Source organism: Pagrus pagrus, assembly GCF_965226575.1.
Source record: "Pagrus pagrus genome assembly, chromosome: 13".
Classification (NCBI taxonomy): domain Eukaryota; kingdom Metazoa; phylum Chordata; class Actinopteri; order Spariformes; family Sparidae; genus Pagrus; species Pagrus pagrus.
This window is the reverse complement of record NC_140197.1, coordinates 12,477,401-12,498,001: the sequence shown is the minus strand read 5'-3', so window position 1 is coordinate 12,498,001 and position 20,601 is coordinate 12,477,401. Positions and strand designations below refer to the sequence as shown.

The window sequence follows — 20,601 nt, the reverse complement described above, 5'->3', positions numbered from 1 at the left end:
TCTGAAAATTAGGACTTTAATAAAGATTTGAGGTTTGTACACGGCACATATGCAGAACAATACAACACCATACAAGACACGGACGTACAGTATTTATACAAACGACAGCGTGAAAATAGACAAGATACTGATGCATACAGTGAAAAAAAACCAACAGAAGTCATGTAAGAAAAGACAAACATTGCCAGTAGAGTTAAAAAGCGTTCAATTTCAATAACTGTAAACAGAATAATGCCACGACACTATCAAAAAGCCCAAAAAAGTTGCTGAACAGACACCAGGCATAATAGTATTAACAACACTGCAGACTGAGAGGCATCATCAAAGACACTATTAGTCACAGCAAGATCATGCTGACCTGATTTAGCATCAGTTTGAACGGCACTGCACAGAGAAACTGCGTCTGTGTTCTCAAATGTTTTATCAAACCTCTTAAATCTTAAAAAGATCCCCGGGGGATTCACAGAAACACTGACGCTTAATTAGCTCAAAACATCTCGCGGTGCGAATTCTCCATCAGGATAAATTTGACCATTTGTTTACATGGGCGCCAACACCCAGACAGGCACTTTCCACTAAGGATTGTTTTTATGCTATAGGGAGAGCCAGCGTTTGTAGGAATTTTTGAAATGAACAGTTTGTATTTCACGTCACGTCTCATACAACAGTTGAGAATAATCCTCAAAATGACGAGGTATGTTGCAAACATACAGCACGACTCATGCATGGGATGTAGGAAGGCTGGAAGAGTCGGAGGTTTCCGGTTGTTGATTCATCAAACCACACTGTTGACTGGCTGCAGGTATACAGTTGCAAAGAGTGCATTATGTAAATTTGAAACTAATAAAACCATTAAATGTTATGTATGTTTGAAGGTTGCATTTAAAGGAGACATATTATGCTCATTTTCAGGTTCATCATTTTATTTTAGGTGGTTTAATGCTCAAAAAACATCAGTTTCCTCATTCTGTCCAGTGCTGCAGCACCGCTCCTGTCTCTTTAAGGCTGAATACTCAGTCTCCTCTGATTGGTCAGCTCACACACGCCTGAGCCAGCACAAGTAACAACAACAGAGCAGCTGTGGTTAGGTGCCAAACTAGCTGCTGGTCATGAATCATGCAAATGCGTGACATGGTGACGTGGTGTGATGTCAGAAAGTGACAGAATTAAAGGCAGTACTACTGACGAGGCGTTTGGGAGCAGTGTTTTCTGTGGGAGAGAGGAGCTTCTGTTGGTGCTGACTTTGAGCTTTTTAACTTTCAAGATCTTTTAGATCTATAAAAAACACAGAAGGAAAGGAAAAAAATGAAAACGCATAATAGGTCTCCTTTAAGACCATGAATTCAAATATGTCCTCGATGAGAGCCCACACTTTGATGTTGATTTTCTAAATCTGCACAGACTGACAGAGATGGGGCAAAAGCTTGTAAAAACAAAAATGTAAATGCACCCAAAAGAAAAGCAACATTCTGCTAATGGTGGTGACTTCCTTAGGGAATAAGACTCCTTGTTTTAGATTGATTCATAAACTTATTTAGGGAACAAAAGAGACCCTCGGGCCTTCAGAGACACAAAGACAGCCACTGATGCAGGAGGCACTGTCCTCTGTGAGCAACACAGTGCAGTGGCAAGACATTACAGGTATATGAACACATCATGCAGAGGTGAAAACAATGTAGCATCGCTCCTTTACAGCACTGGATCCATCTGTTTCCTTTCTCTTTCATCATCTACTCCTTGTTGCCATCACCTAGTACTTAATATTCCCACCACTTTCTCCAACATTTTTCATCACCTTACGTCGACTCCCTGTGCCAAAGCTGTCACGGATCCTAATTAACATCACCCCGACCCTGCTGAACTCGTGGAGGGATTTCAGCTGGCTTGACACAACTTCTGGCAGCCATAGTGGAGGTCAACAGCTCTCGACTGTCTCAACACAATAGATATACAGTGGGGATTTCTGCATAGTTTTAGCTGTTAAATGACAACATCTCCAGTGATCATATTGGTTTAAAGGACAATGTCAACATTTTGGGGAAAAGGATTCTTTGCTTTCTTGCTGAAAATTATCACTCACATTGATGAGCTGCTAACTTGTTTAGGTTTGCACCGTTAGCGATGGACTTCCCATTTCAGCATGTAGGTTTCTAGCTCGCAGGTATTCAGATAGCTGAAGGGTGGACAATGCAGATTGAAATAATTGGCCAATGGCAGACTTATAGGCCTACCAACAGCCTACATCTGGTGAATCAGAATGCTACATGCTAAGTATGAAGCTACCACTACCAGCCAGCTTTTGTTTTTTTCTGTGATTAAACAAAAGAACATATTGGTTAATTGGTGACCTTAGAGGTGCTGGTAGGCAAAACTTGCTGCTCCCCCCTGTCTAAAGTCTTTATGCTAAGCTAAGTTAGCCACCAGCTCAACTCTCAGCAATAAAGCAAATCAGCGTACTCCCCAACATGTTTAACCATTTCATTGAGGGTTAGATAATGTCTTTTCTTATTTTTTAGCTAGCTAATCATAAGCAAGTTTTGGTCAGCTAGTCATCACTGTGTCGTCGCTAGCGTTTTTCCACATAGCTAGCAGAAAAATAAATTGTGTGCTTGTCTTCTTAAAGTTGACATGTACAGTCGTTGCTTTTACTAATTAGATTGCTAGCTGGTTGGAAAGTAGGAGCTAGGACCAATGCCAACATAGTGTGGCCTGAATCTGGCAACACATCTTCAATTATAGATTATTTAATAGACTATAAGTAGCGTACAGAATGTGATCTATACCCATACTACAGCTATACTTATGAGTAATCAAATCTTGTATTGCACATTTCGCCATGGACCCTCCATAATGTGATCAGCTGTGGTTGCTAGAAGTTTGGTAAAGTAACTGCAAAGCCCTCTACTCAGGCCATATAAATATATATCATTAACTTTCCATTTTCACATACTTGCCAGTCCATGCCACATAGAATTGTTTAGAAAATCATGTAGCAGTGTTAATATTAGGCATACTGATACCTTCTCGAAATCGCTACAACTTTACTCCTCCACCCTCCCTTCTTTCACTTCCCCTTTCCTCAAAGCCTCCTCCCATCAGTCATTGAGAGCTCCTGGTGTGTTTACTACAAGGCTCCCCCGGGTCCTTGGTTGCTCCGCCGTGAACCTCAACTCCGTTCTCGGTCCAAGGGGCCACACTCCCCTGGGCTACTCTGCTGCAGCGGGCCAAGCTGGCCACCTGGCTAGAAGATAGGACCCTGTCCCAAAGACCAACCTGGGACAACTCTCCAACCAGAGCCTGGGATGAGTCAAAACCTCCGCCCAGGGAGTCCTGGAGAGAAACAAGAGTAAAGGTAGATGGTTTACAGAGATGAAGCTTGAAAGGCGCTCAAGTGATTACAGACAAAAACGCAGAGCTCAGCTTCGACTGCTCTGCTGACTCGGGCCAAACTGTGGATTTGCTTTTGGGGAGATGAAGGAGATGTAGGACTATGGAATAAAGACACCATATTGTAGGGGTTGTGTTGGCTCTGGATGAAGGTCGCCCAGGCTATTTTATTTTTATACTTGTTTTCTTTATCGATTACACAGGTTTGCGCAGATATCCTTTTTACAGTAGGACTTTATGTTTACTTCTATTCATTTGTACAGCCTAACCCAAACCCTTACCCTAACCTCTATTCATACCTTACCCCTAGAATTAACCAGGACATCAGAGATCATGTTTTGCTGCATTAGGACCGGTCTTGGCCCTGACATGGTCAGTGTTTATGCCACTGTCCCCAATAGGTAACCAAAACACACACACACACACACACACACACACACACACACACACACACACACACACACTCAACACTTTAGCTAGCAGTATACTTCAAACTAAATCAAACTCCTAGATTAACTGCCTCCATTTGCATCAAGGCTCTCGAAGTATTTCATGCTTTTATTTACTACTTTTATTTACAACTCCAGGAGAAGTCAGTGAGTGAAAACACCCACAGCTGCAGAGGGTAAACTACTATGTTCTTGAAGCGCTGTAGTCAGCAGTTGTCTGACGGGAATACCAAATTAGATTTCTCCTGGAGTACCCCAGCAGGCTGACTTGACTGTAATCAGTTAAAACTTCATTCCTTCAGTCTTTCACACCCTCATTCGTGCGCTCACCTGCTCTTGCCCCAGTATGAGCACTCCTCCAGGTCTGATGTGATGCCCGGCTGCCAGCGAGTGACCCTCGCCCCTCAGTTTCCCCCCCTGGTAGGCCTGCCAGGCTCCTCCCTTCTGGCTCCAGCTCACACAGATGTGCTGCCAGCTGCCTCTGGAGAGGTTCAGAGGCAACTGCGCCACCTGGGAATAGGCGAGGAAAAGGGCAGTTCAGATGAAGTTTGGATTCTGATGTTCTTCAGACACATTTGAAGGTGACATCTCATTTCTCTCTCAAGGCTTCAGGGTACAAAAGCTGGCTATTATACAGCATTTCCTCTGTCCCAAAGACATTGTGCTGCCTCCAAGGACACAGAACTTTTCCTCCAGGCATCTATTACCATAATGACTTTATTGAATTATTCCTATAGCCACCGCACCGCACTACACAAGCCTGTAATGCTGTCAAGGTGGCGTATTAGTTTGTCATTTGAATACATGAATGAGGCTGTTTAGCCTGTCCGCTAAATTGGCTCTTTGGTTTGATGTGTTCTGCTTATTTGTATGCTAATACAGCGCACTATTTCCTCTGTAAGAGACATTAGAAACTCTGCTCAAGACTCTAATGCTTTTTATAAATAGAACATAGGGTAAAGTCGGCGAGTCGTGTAGAAAGCAGGAGTGAAACTCTTCTTAGGTGAAACTACGGTAACTTATGTAAGATATGTACACTGTAAGTCTCCTCTACACTCCATCCCAGAGTAGTGCTGCAGACGCTTGGATCTGTCTTACATTTTTATCCCATCCCCAATGTTTTCATGAAGAAGGCACTGAAATATTATTACAGAAAACCTTTGAATGATTTTGTGAGCACATAAATTTACCGTAACAGGTTCTTAATTTGTAGCAGATTTCTCATCACATCTAATTAACAAATTCTACATGACTCGTCCCAGTGAGCACCAGGTCGGTCTGAACGTCTTAGAGCTCTCAACCAGCTAAAATGTTTTTTACAACAGCAACGTGTAACAAAACACAACTTTGTGTCATCATTTTGTCCATTAGTAGGTTGAAAGAGAGGCGATTATGATTAAAGTGATGGTAAGTCATATTGCACCGGTGGGCAAAATGAGCTCTATGCAAAACGGAATTTCAACACAATTAATGTTTCAAATAAAATGTATAGAAATAGAAACTATAAAGGCTGCGAGCTGCTTACATAAAGCTTCCAGGAGATCATAATGGGAGCAGTGTTGTACATTCGTTTAAAATAAGACATTGTGCCTTCTACTGTAAAGCGCATGTGCAAGAACTTAAAGCGTTACAGGTTTAACTACTCCAAACTATGAAACAAATATGAAGAAATAAATGTGACAATTCACCCACTGAACCTACATGTGGCCGTTGTGGCTAAAAGGTAAAATAGCCATTCATCAATCAGAAGCTTTTACTCCACAATTACGTGTTACTGCTTAAAAAAAACCTTTTAAACCTATAATGTGCAGATAAGAGCATATCGTCATTCAACATTCACTTTAAATGAGTTTTGAACGTCCTTCCTGAAGGTTAGGGGACGTCTTGATCAGAAAAATGCTCACTCACAAACTCACATTTGTCCATTAAAATACAGAATATATTTGAGTGAACAGAGAGACTAACACATGTTGTAACATGTACGTAAATATATATCTTCTTGACATATTGTCTAATATATACTGCCAATATGCTGTGTCAATACTTTGGCGGGTAGCTCGATTTGCGAGATCAAGGGATCATGTGAACTCGTTCATCTTGCCAGGCAGACCAGTTGGCGTCCTATGAGGAACTAGTGGCAGCTATGGCCCTGGTTTAGGTGTTACAACAAGAGAGAAGGTACCGTTCGTTAGAAAACAAAAGTAGGGTTTAGCGTAGCTACTGCTGTAGCATCAGTTATGTCAGAGCTGGAGAGTATGTTTCATTAAAAGAAGAGTAAAGAATGACACTGAAAGCTTTTCGCGATGGGAAAGATGTTTTCGCTCCTCTCCCTATTGGCTTTGGCAAGAGTTTGATTAACTGACTGGCTCCACTGGTGGTAGCACTCTCCTCCTGATGACCTGCTTAGTCAAAGTATGCCCATGATAGATGATAATGATAGTCCAATTGCCTGTTTTTTAAAAGTGACAGCCCTTTTCCAAACAGTTTCTAATGCCTTGATTTCACCAGGAAGGTCTCTATGACCTTGCTTGTGCGACGTGGTTTTGTTCTGTCCTGCATGCAGCTTCATTTCCCACCTGGAGCCTGATACCGTTGAGTTCATTTCATCGTTTCCCTTGATTTTTATGCTTCCACCCTTGCTGAGTGGCCTATGTAGTTAAATTATTATTTTGTGTCTATTTTACTGTGCTGTAGATCCTGAGTCTGCACAGGGTGTTTTATTTTGAAAATTGACTGGATGAGCATGCTGTTTCTGGGTCTGACCAGGGAACTTAAAAAGAGGGGTAGCTTATGAAGTCTATGGGGGATGTGTGAAGAAACGCTCTCTGAAGTGTGTTCTTTCATTTTCTGCAGGCATTTCATCATCAGAAGTCATACGTTGGGTTTTAGTGTGTTTCTCCATGCTTCTCTCATAGACTTCAATACAGCTGACACGACACCACAGACTGGCACCAAAGCAAGAGTCGGTGACGTAATAATCCTTCTGTTTTATGTTCCTTGGGTCTGACTTCCTGCCTGGTTCTGTGCAGCTCGACGTGGCTTCTGTCCACTTCTGTCAAAAATAGACTATTGGCATATTGGTGGAACCACAAGGATTATCTACATTATCTGAAGAATGGCCGCAATCAGCTCCGGCAGCTGGTCATGTCTGGACCGTAATGGCGACTTCCAAGATGTTTCTATGTAACAAACCATCTGGCGCGTCATGTTGGACAATGACTGGGTTACATCAACCCTCCTGAGAAAAGCAATTGCACCCAAGCAGTGGACAGTTCAGATACACAGTGCATGCAGCTCGAGTGATACCTTGTCATTGACGAGCAGCTCAGCGGGGGTATGCAGGCCCTGCAGCAGCACCAGTTCGTTAGGCTGGGCAGGAACAGCGTAAGACAGAGGCGTGCCGATCCCGCCCTCCGCGGGCCGCAGCCACAGGCAGACGGTGAAGGCCCGCAGTGTCGGGATGGAGTGTTTCACAACAGCGTACATGTAGTTCGTCCGAGTGGGGAAGGACAGTCTGTAGCCCTGTGGGAAAGAATGTCCGGAGATACCTGAGGAAGAAGCAGAGAGAGAGCATGAACGTGGAAACAAAGGACAGAGGGTGCAGAGAGAAACCACTGCAGTGATTCGGCAAAAGGATCAGATGGATCTGTACTTTCTTCACATCAAAACATCTGATCTGTGTTTTTGAAGCAGGGCATTGATTTCATAGTCTTTCTGATCTTTTTTTTCTTTTACATAAGTTAAAACATAATTTATTCATCATAAAGAAACCTCATGGATTGATTCGATTGAGATTAATAGAAAAATGAAACATCTGCTGTGGTTTTTATGCCTGATTATTTCTCCTCATTAGTGAGATGAGTCATCACAGTCCATTATTACAATTTCATATTAACCCGCACTTAAACACAAATCCTGTTTTATTTCTTATCAGTTGTATCTGTTGACACCCACCTTCCTCCAGTCCTGAGATTCGGTGGTGGAGTTTATTGATGCCTCTGTCGATTTCCTGTCTGTGTTTCTCTGTTTCCAGCCTCAAGGCTTTTCTCTCTTTGTCCAGCAGCTCAACCTTCCTCTCCAGCTCTCCCTCTAAATCTTCCATCCTCCAGGGCCTGTCAGCACCAGCTCGGGGCCCAGGATCGGCCATCCTCTCTGGACCGCTAGACGTCCCGCCTTCCTCTGGTACTCCTGAGGTGGTGCTGTCCGTCTGGTTGTGAGGAAATGGGCCAATGTCTGACTGTGGGGGAGGGAGACAGCGGAAGAAAACTGGTTCTCTTCGTGGATTTTACTGAATACACAAACTGACCTTAAAGGACAGGACAGTTTCATACTGTTTCACTTTGTTTATATGTGGCGGACCCTGCCACCTTTCCAGCTTCAAACAGTGTTCTGGGGACCTTTTTTTTCCTCTGAGAACAGCTTGTTAATTCAGTCATGGAAAAGATAAATATTTCTGAGTTTGTATCATTACCTCATTAATATTGTAAATTTTAAAATTCCGAGTTTGAATTTCTTCTCCAAAACTACATAGTGCCCCTTTGATATGCTAAAACTTCCACTCCAGCTCCATTTGCTGTAAAAAGCCATGATCACAGTTGACATCCACGGCTATATTTGTCTCTTTTCTTACTCGATAGTCCCTTTTAGGTTTGCTGGGCACGTATGAGTGCTTTATGAAATCATGGCCGTTCAATTTTGAATGAGGACAAGTGAGTTATCCGAAAGGCTTTATGTGCAGTATTGGATATTTATGTGCGGTAGTGGATATTGGCAGCCAGATCCCTGTTTTTTCTGTAAACAACATCAGTTTGAATTTCCTCTCCAAAACTGCATAGTGCCGCTTTAAGGTGAAATAATTTATAAATTGCTTTCGGGTAAAAGAGTTTACTTACTATTTAATGGAAACGAACGTCCCAGTTAAAGCAGTGATTCTCAACCTTTTCTTGGTCGCATGCCGATGTAAGGAGAAGTTATTAGACCCTATTAATAATTGATTTTGGTGATGGATCTAGGGCCTGATTTAATAAGGTTTCACTGTCCTTTAGTCAATGTAATGTTTTGTCCTTAAAGGAATAGTTCAACATTTCTCCAAGGACTATTTCTTAGCTGGGGGCAGTCACTGTGAGCTTGCTAGTCTTATCTAATAGTTTTGCACAAGAGTCCCCATGTTGGGAAACAATGTTAATTATTTCTTATACATTTTGGCTTTTGGATGGATTGCTCAAATGAGATATAGTGTGTTAATTAAAGAGCTTTAGAGGTGCTGGTAGATTGATTGTCTGTTACCTTCAGGCTGTTTTCCAGTGTTTCTGCTAAGCTCAGATAACTTGATGCCAGCTATAGCTACATATTGAACGGACAGGTGCGAAAGTCATATCACGCTTCTCATCTACCTGTCAGCAAGAATATGAATAAGTATATTCATATATGGTATTAGGCGGACCCTGCCACCTTTCTAGCTTCAAACAGTGTTCTGGGGACCTTATTTTCCTCTGAGAACAGCTTCTTTATTCAGTTATGGAAAAAATAAGTACTTTTTCTCCTTTATATTTTCTCCTCAAGCTTAAAACAATTTACTACTGCATACATAGAGCATTAGCATCCTTTTGCAGCATTTCCTAGAATCGATTCTGTAGTATTCTGGGTTTTAATTTGTGGATTTTGCCATGTTTTTCACATTTCTGTGGAATCTGTGTGAGAAATAGTGCGGCATGATTAAAGCAGGATCAGTACCTTCAAGCTCTTCTTTTGAATTCCACAGAGGGAATGATAAAAAACGTCTGTATCCAAGTGTCACTCATGAAGTTTTCGGCATGAACAGATCTCCTTAAAGCAGAGCCATCTCATGTCCACAGGGATTTGTTTCAATTAAGTATAACTCGATGTATAATTGCAAGCCAGAAAAGGCCGCCAAGATTAAAAAAAAATATTTCAGTCAACAACAGATTGCCAGGCCCTGCTGCATAATGGCTCACTGAAATAACCAGTCATGCCACAGGGGAGGGAATACAGACTCAACAAGATTCCTAAAACCTGCCTGGTCCTGTGTTTCCACCAAGGATATTGTTTATTGGGATGCAGTAGAAATGACACCCCGAGGGAATTTACACAGAAAATACAAACCCATAAGCCATACATTGTGGACTGTGCTTACCTCTAGTGTATGAGATGATGCTGGGGCTGTGCAGCTTCCTATACATAATAACAATCTGACTTGATCACACATGGTGTAAAACAGGACAGCAGAGGACACACGATGGACTAACATGTATGTTTTCCAGCAGACTTAACAGTCTTTTATCCTGTAATGTGGTTGCGTTTTGCGGTAAAATCAACAACAGAGTTATTGTAACATGCCATTATCGTCACGTTTGTTGTAATAGCTGGAAATGATAGGTTCGCACCCGCTACAGACTGCACTTACGCATCTGCTTAAATCATACGTATGCTAATGGAAGCCTTGAAAAAAATACGATCCTATGAGCCTTGGACTGATAGGAAAATATATTTGACACTTGTGTTATCGTGCCTGGGGTTAGGCCCCGAGGCAGGTATTTACATGTGCAGGCGTCAAACATTTGTAAAGAAAACAACAATTACAGTTTCCTCCAATACATGAATGTGTGCACAATGAATCTAGAGAGGCATACGTGTGGTGAAAGGCATCATTATGTGCTCAGTAGTACATGCCCCGACTTTAAATAAGTCGGGGCATGTTTGTTGGTTGGTCCATCACTTTGTCCAGACTTAGATATCTCAATAACTAACAGATGGATTGCCGTGAGAGGATGAATGATAAAGACTTTGGTGTTTGCCCTTCCATGTAGTGCTAGCAGAAGTTCAAAAGAAAAAGAAAAAATAATGCAACATTTACTTTTATAGACATTCGTGGCTTTAAGATGATGACGTGGTGATCATCTGACCTTTCTTCTAGCGCCACCATAAGGTTGACGTTTGTGGGTTAGTCTAGGGAAATGCAATAACATTGGTGATCCTTTAAAATGGTATCTACCTATCTAGTTGTAAGGTATTATTCAGTGAATGTTGGCATGCTGTCACACTTTACTAAGATGGAGAACATGGTCAACAATACCTGCTTAACTGCTAAACATCAGCATGTTAGCATCATCAATATGAGCTTGTTAGCACTACGAAGCAATGCAATGCTTTGCCTTGATAGCCAGAAGCCTGACAGAGCAGCTAGCATGGCTTTGATGTGGATTTTTGTCTTACTTTACGTTTTTTCGTGAAGTATCTCCACTAACAGAGCTTCACGGTTTCTTGATGTGTTTGTATTTTAAGGGACCTAAAAATACTGGCAGAAACACACTGAAATAGTAGATACCGTTAGACCACAGACCCCCAGTTTGAGAGGATTTGTCTTTTTGGGTGTATTTGAATATTGATTGAAAAATAACTAAAATTATCACTGGAATGTGAATAAATAGCAGTTTTGACATTAGGACCGCTAACTGCACCGCTAACTGAGCTAACTACCTAAGGGCAGCTACAGTTAGCAGCAGTTTACTCTGATGCTATGCTACTCCCTATTGGTTTTGAGTATGAATTTGACAGGTGGCCAATTAATGCATTTTTAATCAAATATGACACAAAAAAACTTCATAGTCAACCAATATTTAGGATATGTTCACATTAGATTACAATCAATCAAAAAAGCCAACTTCAAAATGTGATTAAAGTTAAAATATTATCTTCCTTTCGCTGGGGACCCACTCAAGGACCCTGTGCCACTGAGCTCGAAGACATTTGTTCCTCACACTCATTTCCAGCACAGCCTCTACTGAAGATAAAGCTCAGAGCGAAGGATCAACACACTGCAGCTGGATCAGCACGATATTACGTAGCTCTTACTACCATTGATCCTCTGGTTATGATGGAAATCTACTGATGCTGCAGGAAAATCACGGCTCAAACTGCTATCGGAGCCCGTGGTGCTGGGAGGTAAATGGAAAACCAGCACATCTGCACAAATGCAGCCTGTCCTAGGCATTTTTTCTCCTCTGACACATGAAGAAGGGTTGGCTCTATAGGATTTCTGGCTCTAGAAGCAAACATGGACATCTAGCGAGTGCTATCAATAGCTGCTGGAGTGTAGTCATGAAAGCTGTGGGGGTTATGAATTTAACACAGTTATTTGACCTGACTAGTATTCCCTGATGGGTGCTCTTCTTGTAGATTCACCAGCGCAGAGGATCTGATGTAAACACCACACTGTGAAATAGGCCAAGTACCTGCTGTACACAGAAACGTGACTTGGATGGTAAAAGAAAGAGAGTGGGGGTGAGAAACAACAGCTCCAGTATTATGTCACCCTGAAAACCTGTGAAATCCAACTCAGATCTTATTCTGTCAGAGGAAAACGTGAGCACACATGGTTCCTGAAAAGAGCAGCTTTTTATCTGACTGTCGATATGGAGAGGAGACAAAGAGAGAGTGCATATAATCCTCAAAGAAAATGACCCACACTGACATGTCCTACATAAACTAAAGCAGAGTGACGAGCGCTATACTGCAGAGCAGCACATTTACTCTGCTTTCAACAAATATAGGCGACTCATAAATTATGGATGGGATTGCTTCAGCCTAAAATGAGGTTGTACATCATCGGAGTCTGGTCAGAAAAGGGCATGTTTCATGTTACTCTGCTCTATTGTCCCTCCTCCTCTTCCTCCTCCTTTATCACCCCCTCCTCACTTTATCTTTATCCTCATCTCCTCTCTCCCTCCCCCCCCCTCTCCTCCCCCCTTCACTGTTTCTCTTTCCATCGCTCTCTTTTCTTTTCCACCCTAATTTCTCAATCTGTTTCCCTGGCATGATAAATTAGCCGCCTCAGCCAGGGAGGAACAGATGACGGGTTTTTGATTATGCAAAACCTCTAAATGTTGATTTTATCGGCTGTTAGCTGCAATATCATTTCCAGATCGTATCATGTGATCCCTGTAATTGATTAGAGTGCAAGAATGCAGACAAAGCAGCCATGTGTGGAAGCTTTTCTCTTTTTTTTAATGCTTGCAAATGAGTGAATGGCTTCAGCTGATGTTGTTGTTGACAAAAATGGGTATCTGGCTGCCAATATCTGATACCACACATAAAGCTTTTTGGATAACTCACTTGTTCTCATTCAAAATTGAACAGCCTTGCTTTCATAAAGCGCTCATGCGTGCTCAGAAAACCTAAAAGGGACTATCGAGTAAGAAAAGAGACGAATATAGACGTTAATGTCGACTCTGAACATGACTTTTCACAGCAAAGTGCAGCTGGAGTGGAAGTTATAGCACATTAAAGGGGCACTGTGGAGTTTTGTAGAAGAATTTGAATATTTACATTATTAATGAGGTAATAATACAAACTCCATGACTGAAAATAAGGTCTCCAGAACACTGTTTGAAGCTGGAAAGGTGGCAGGGTCCGCCACAAGTATAAAGGAAAACAGTATGAAACTACATAGTGCACCTTTAATATTAAAAGCTTTCTATCAGAACATGAACATCTTTCTTCAACAAAGAAGATTCTTCTCTATTCCTGTAAAATCTTATCATGTGGGACCAGAGATTCCTCCTCATGTCTGGTTTTCTTTCTCTACATACCTCCAGTTTCTCGATGCGGTCTTTGAGCTGGGTGATCGCCTGCTCCAGCTCATCCACAGCCCGCACGGTGAGCAGGTGGACACTGTCGGTCGTCGATGCCGGGCTGTCCCGCACCATGATCCGCTCCAGGTGCGTCTCCTCTCCCGCGCTCTTGCCCCCCAGCAGCCCCGCTGCGCCCCCGCGTCTGTCCGCGCCGCTGCTCCTGCCGTCCAGCCCCTTCTCGCACTCGGTTAGTTTCCCCGTCAGCTCCCTGATGGTCCGCTGGTCCGTTAAGATCTGGTCCTTCTGCTGCAGGACCGTCTGCCGGAGCTCCTCCGCGGTGGTGCGGAGGTAGCCCCAGTCCTCCCCCGCGTACAGCGACGGGTCCTCCGCTTGTTGCTGAAAGTTTTTCGGGTTGCACTCCCCGGCGGGGATCGGCGTGCAGATGAGCCGGCTGACGGATGGGTCGTGACCGGTGAGTCCAGTGACCCCGTCCAGCCCGCCGAGCCCGATGTTGAAGGTTGGTGCTTCTGAATCGGGCGTTTCAGAACCATGGAGAGCGCCCAGAGATCCGGCCCGGGCCACGGAGCCCCTTGACGCGGGGGTCTGCGCCGCCGCGTCCGGGTACAGCGAGTGGTTGTCGGTCGCTGGCTGCTGTTGCGCGGCGGCAGCCCTGGAGGACCCGGTGTGGACTGCCGCGATGATGCAGATAACCGCTCCGATGAAGGCCACCATCCCGGCGGCCAAGATAATAACAATGAACTTCAGGTTGGCGGCGGGGGCGATCGATTATTAGAAAAATCTAACAGCTGATAACACTCAGATGAGAAGAAACTAAAAAGCTGCAAAACAACAAAAGTGTCCAATTATTTTCACGCATGTAAAAGAAGAAGAAAAGAAAAAACACCTCCACTTCCTCAGTTTGACTCTTTCCCACAAGAAGAGGCGATTACAAGAGGAGAGTTCCGCACCATAATTGAGTGATCATGGAGTCAACGCACCAGGAGCAGCCAGCCTCTCTGCTCCACCTCCTCCTCCTGTTCAGCGCGCATGTCCTCCCCATCAGGCAGAGCCCAGCCTGTTAACACTGAAGCAGCAGAGTGAGGAGGAGAGAGGGAGAGAAGAGGGAGAGAAGAGGGAGAGAAGAGGGGGAGAGCTGCTCCCTCCATGCAGTCTGATAATAAAGCACTTTTTGTACATTTTGTCTCCCTCCTGTCGCCTACAGTTAACTTTCCCTGCAGTGTTTAAACAGTCATCTGTGCCTGTGGACAGCAGCTGAAAAATAAAAAAATACTGCATAAAAATCACATCCTCAGTCACGAGGATGGTGCAACATGTGCTGAAAAAGGCAGGTAGCCTCACAGTAAAGGGTCTTCATTCCCAGGCTTTCCTTGAAGATCTTTGCTGCATGCATAACAGTCAGTAAATGAGTTTTTCCCTCCCCGAGGCTTAATAATTTCTTGCTCAGCGCCTACTGTAATGTGTTGTGCGGGCAGCCATAAGTCAGCCTCAAGGCTCCCTATGGACCGGCTCTCCGGCAGCAGAGATGACAGAATGATGGCTCTGGTGGGGGTTTGCAGAGCATGATACGGACCTGGTGCTATTAGCGATTTTCATTAAACCACACTCGCCAGTAATGATGCATGTTAAAGGAGCACTTTGTAGTTTTGAAGGGGCGAGCTGTTGTTTTTTAATGCCTAAACAAACTAAATAAACAAACTCTCTTTGTTTTCATGACTGAATAAACAAACTGACCTTAAAGGACAACACAGTTTCACACTGTTTCGCTTTTTTTATATGTGGCGGACCCTGCCACCTTCCTAGCTTCAAACAGTGTTCTGTGGACCTTATTTTACTCCGAGAACAGCTTGAAAAGCTACATAGTGCACCTTTAAAATACTAAATTTGAATTTCTTCTCCAAAAAAACGACATAGTGCACCTTTAATCTGAGTGTAATGCGTATTTGCATGATCAAAACACCCGGAGACGAAGACAGGTGTGAGAAACTCTCCGCTGTGTGTATTAAATTAGTGTGTGATGTGCATTCTCACACAAGTATTAAGGGGGATTTAAACTAAGACCTCTCAAAGTCGCAGCCGCTGAAAGCTCCAATATGAGACAGCTGTGGGGAAACAGCGCGAGACATCTGACATGTCTGCAGCACAAAATAGCTCTCAGTCTTCAGCCGACCACTGGAATAATAAAGCAGGTCGGTAAGTACTCCTGGAGAGACGGCTGGGAAAAGTAAATACAAAAACAAAAGGAGAAACGTCTGAGCTGCACACATTTGTATTCAGCCTCTACACTTGAAGTCACTGGTGTAATTTCTCGGCTGTAAATAGCTTTGCAGCAGCAGTGTGGGTTGTATCGCTACCTAATGTTGATTGGAGAATGCTTGCAGCTTTAAATGGTTTTTATTTTAATACTTTCAGATGATGAAAGTGTAAACATCGCCTCTGTACATGAATGCATTTGGGGATTCAAGTATGAGTTCTGTTTTCTTTGGCTGATTGGAGCTTAATTGTTCAACCCCGCAGCACAAGTCAGTCCACAAACAGTGAAGTGAGTGAGCGATGATAAAGTGTGTGCAGGTGCATTGAAAGAAGGACAGGCTGGGTGAAGTATTCTGGACACTGCTGCCCAGTTAACGATCGAGATGTACTGCCGATGTGTCCATAAAAGCCTCCGCGGCCTTCGAGTCTGAGTTCAGTTTATCATCCGAGTCACCCTTGACCTTTCTGTGTGTTCTGAGCTCTGAGGTTTTCCTTTGTTGGGAATGTTTCATATTCCTTGAGGCGATTTTTCCACAGGATTTAACTATAATCGGTGCTGGGGGATTTGGTGAGAGCTGCTCAGTTACTTGAAAGTCTAAAGATTTTGCTTCTCCCACCAACAAATGTACTTTTCTTTGTGGGTTGATGTTACCTCTTTACTGAGCTGTGAAACAGATGAATTGTGGCAGTGAAAGTAATCCTTTTAAACAAAGCTGAGTGAAAACAAATGCGTGATAATGCCTCATTTCAAGCTCTTTAGGATAATTGTTTTGTTTGTTACTGTTGTTTTTTCTTGTTCTGTAATATTTAAAGGGCCCCTACATCACAATTTGTAGCCATTTACACAAATTAAAGGTGCAATATGTAAGAATTTGCCACCTCGTCAAATTCATACTCAAAACATACAGGGGGCAGCATATCACCAGAGTATTCGCTAACTGCTGCTAACTGTAGCAGCCCTTAGCTGGTTAGCTCAGTGGAGCTAGCAGTTCGGACTGGGACCCGGGGCTCGAAGGGAGCTTTGGACCAGGGCTAGCTGGTTAGCATGCTAACTTTCATAGACATCACTGCAACATAGTACATAGACATCATAATGTCAAAATTGCTATTTATTATTTAACATTTTTGAACATTTTCAGCTAAAGTTCGTATATAGTTCACCTTAGATTAGTTCTTTATTGCCCATATGTGAGCGGATTGTAACATGACATGAAGATGAGACCTTCCCCGTCTCTCTCGGTTGCCTGTACAAGCCTGTACGATTTGTTAAAGTTGTTTAATGTCGCTGGACTGTGGATTTCTTCGTGAAGTACTCGGGTCGAATTATCCGCGTCAGTCCAAAGGATGTGACCTCATGCATGTTATCCAGCGCCTCGTCTCAGTACCTCTCTCTGCTCCGCTAACATAGAGCAACAGCAGCTAACGTTAGCTTAGAAATGGAGTCCGCTAACATTAACAAACACAGAGCCCCTCTAATAAACTGTTTAAAGGTCCACTGTGACAGGAGAAATATATCAAAGAGCTGCGAGTGGCCTGCAGTGGTGGAAAGTTGACCAGAGAACTAGCTAAGATCCGGAGATGGTCCCTGGCTGCCGTATGTTGGCTGATACACTGTACATTGTATGATTGTATGTGATCAGTTAATAGCATATGATAAATTGTTACAGATTAACAGTATGCAAAATAGTTAAAGGGACAGTTCACCCCCAAATCAAAAATGGCCTACATGTTTTTCCTCTTACCTGTCGTGCTATTCATCCATCTAGATTGTTTTGGTGTGAGTTGCTGAATTTGGGAGATATCAGCCGTAGAGACGTCTGCCTTCTCTTGACTTTGTTGCGAACACTTTCATGTTGGAACTATTTTATTTATAACTATTTTCTTTTCCTGTTAACCATATCAGCAGGTAGAGGGAGACTTCGCTTGCTAATGTTGCAGCTATATCATGACCCAGAGTCTCTCGTACATTAGTAGATGCTCTCTTCCTTTTCGCGCGGAGTTATTGTTTACTTGCTACCACTTGTGGCCCATTCTCGAAAAAAAGCCTCTGAAGTGCCCTCTTGGATGAGGTAGATAAAACATGATAAATGTCCTCTAGGGTAAAAATGTATCAAGACTTCCTGTGTGCTAATGCCCCACCACATATGCTGCATAATAAATCCTTCTACTTCTATTAATACTATTGTTGTACTTCTACAAGCTTTTGAATGCATGACTTTTACCTGAAATGCAGTATTGTTTTCACTATTTTTACTAATTTAAACTGGACTCCTTCCAGCTCTGTCTGTGATCGAATATTTAATATTTTACAATCAATCATCATGCTCACTATGTTGCACTAAATCTATACATATAAGCTTCTTGTGTAAGAAGGTGTAGGCATGCAGTGGGGATGTCTGTCCTCACACCTGATATACTGACCCAGAGCTGGCAGAATTGTATTAAAAGCAAAGAAAATAAGAAAAGAGGGAACAAGAAGAGATTAAAATAGGTGTGTGTTATGAAGCTGTTTAATATTCCAGTCATGTCTCCAGTTAGTTAATGGTGCCATCTAGTGTACAAGGCTCCCTCTCTCTCTCTCTCTCTCTCTCGCTCCGTTATCTATTCATCTATAAACAATTAATCTGGGACTTCAGAGGTTTTGCAGTCTATTTTGTCATTTCCTGCCTTGCATACATGCATCGATTAGACTGAAATACAATCACTGCCCTCACCACACCACCCTACAGTATCTAACATGCATTCACACAGGGAATAAATCACCGTCCACACGGACCACACTCCACTCTCCTGGGAGTTCACGGTGAGTTCACTGACTCGGACGTGTCAGAGCAAAGAAAAACGCACAGTTTGATAATAAATCCATCAGGTGTGAGTCGAGTGCAGCTCACAGGAGTGTGCGGTTCAGCTCGGCAACAGGGGGTCGGGTGCCAGGCCCGCTGCCAAAATATGATGGCTGAGGCAAAGAAAAGAAATCAATAACTTTCCCTTCACTCATGGCAGGTTTTGATATAACACGTCAGAGCTCCTTTTTTTGGGGTATTTCATGCTTCTTTTTTGCCTTGTTCAGTCTGTGCAAGTAGGATTTTAACATCTAAGGTGATTAAAGTATCAGGATTAAGGGATTTTCAGCACATATGACCACTTAATTCTACATTAACCAATCAAAACCGAGGAATATTAGTGATATTACAGTATTAAAGGATTGGGGTTGAGTAAATCAGATTTTAAAATATGCTCATATTTAGTAGTCAGTTTACAATCTGCACAACATGACACACTCACACATCTTTAGCTCCATTTGAATGAGGAATTAGCGGTTACTCTGGTGATACGCTGCCCCCTATTTATTTTTTGAGCATGAATTCAACAGGCGGTCGATTCTTACATATATTCTTACATATTGCACCTTTAACAGGGGAAAAAAGAGAAAGGAGCAACAGAGGATTGATCTCTCTCACAGGATAGACTGAAATGTGATAAAAGTCATGTGTACCAGAGGTGCCTGAAGTGACAATGGTAGAATTATGATATGGAAACACAGAATGACAGTATTAAGTGGATTGTTCAGATATATGAAGAATATGTTTCTACGAAGACGTGAAGCAACTGCAAATAACCTCCCAGAAAGAGGACAGAAACACAAGAGAGAGAGAAAAGCTCATTCAAGGACGTCATTCACAAAGAGACATTATTCTTTATTTTTAACACAGATAGTGCAACAAACTGACACTGGTTTCAATTGCTTTTCATTTCCATGTGCTTAGAAGACACCTTTTTCACTTTCGCTTTTCTCAGAATTACTGTTAACTCCATGACCACCTGTGCAGATTATTTTCAGGCATTTAAGTGACGACAACATAAATACTAATGAATATTTTGTTAGAAAACACATAGTTCAGAATCAGTTATGAAATGATAAGACTGGTGATACTCTATATTTTTAGTGATTAAATGCCATGAAAAGACCCAAACCAACAATGAAGTGACTCTACAGTATTGTTGAGGAAGGTTCTCAGGTAGTTCTAAGTGCTGTATTGTAGACGTGATACGTTTACAGAGTCGTTAGGGCCACTTGAGGGTCCTTGACCCAACTGGCCTTCACGTGTGTTGCTAGGGCTAGGTGAGCCCAGGAGTGAATGGTTGTTAAGCTGTCTGGGGAGGGAACTCAGTACTTCATTGTAGGTGGGTGATAAAAGCCTGCAACTCCCCTCCAGTTAGTTAGAACTGAAGGAGCCTCTTGGATGAGAAATGAAACGTGTTCAAGAAACTGAAACAAGTCCAGCTGCCTACGATACAGCACAATAGTTGTATCCGAAACCTGAGATACAGTGGTTAATACCTCTGAGACAAAGTCTAGCAACTATTTTTATTACATCTAATCTGTGAGTCACACCTTTGCACCGAGAGACGACTTCCTTACGATACAGCAGAACCATAAACTTAGATCATCCTGTTGCTGTAAATGCTGAAAGGTGCATCAAAACCAGAAAATGTTCTCCAACATATAATCCCTTTACTCCTGTTTAAGTAACGTCTGCAGCCCAATATAGCATTAATAAATACCTTATGAGTTTATAGTAGTTGTGTAGTTATAACAGGCCAAGAGCAACATGTCCTCTAATCTTAAAAAAAAAAAAAGGTTAATAAGCTTTAAATCTCGTAGATGCAAAAAGCAAAGTTAATAGCTTAAATGCAGTTAGCGGCTAATAATTGCAATATAATGTATGTTTTAATCTGAATAAAGCAACAAAAATGTGAATAAACCGACAAAAAATAGCTGCTCTTAATGGGCCCAGCATGATGTACTGCTCTAAAGTTAGCTAGCTAGCATTAGCAACATTTACGCTAACCGGCGTTGGCGACGATGGCGTTAGCTAGCCCTAGCAACGTTAGAGTTAGCT

General features: G+C 42.6%; 1 protein-coding gene across 1 annotated transcript; it reads right to left on the bottom strand.

Annotated features, from left to right (window-relative positions):
- On the bottom strand, positions 1-14,551 carry nptxra (neuronal pentraxin receptor a). The gene is made up of 5 exons (XM_084371154.1): positions 13,445-14,551; positions 7,791-8,073; positions 7,143-7,384; positions 4,167-4,346; positions 1-3,330 (listed from the first exon to the last, which is right to left on the bottom strand). Exons 1-5 carry the CDS (start codon positions 14,156-14,158, stop codon positions 3,100-3,102), a joined length of 1,650 nt encoding a protein of 549 aa, XP_084227280.1. The 5' UTR covers positions 14,159-14,551; the 3' UTR covers positions 1-3,099.
- Positions 14,552-20,601: the final 6,050 nt, after the last annotated feature.

Bases quoted from the DNA above. Each gene is read 5' to 3' on its own strand.
- nptxra (XM_084371154.1), bottom strand. From the start codon at position 14,158: ATGGTGGCCTTCATCGGAGCGGTTATCTGCATCATCGCGGCAGTCCAC. The intron at 8,074-13,444 runs GTATGTAGAGAA...CCTCCCCCACAG, and splicing joins ACCGCATCGAGAAACTGGAG to TCAGACATTGGCCCATTTCC. The intron at 4,347-7,142 runs GTATCACTCGAG...GCCTATTCCCAG, and splicing joins AGCTGCTCGTCAATGACAAG to GTGGCGCAGTTGCCTCTGAA.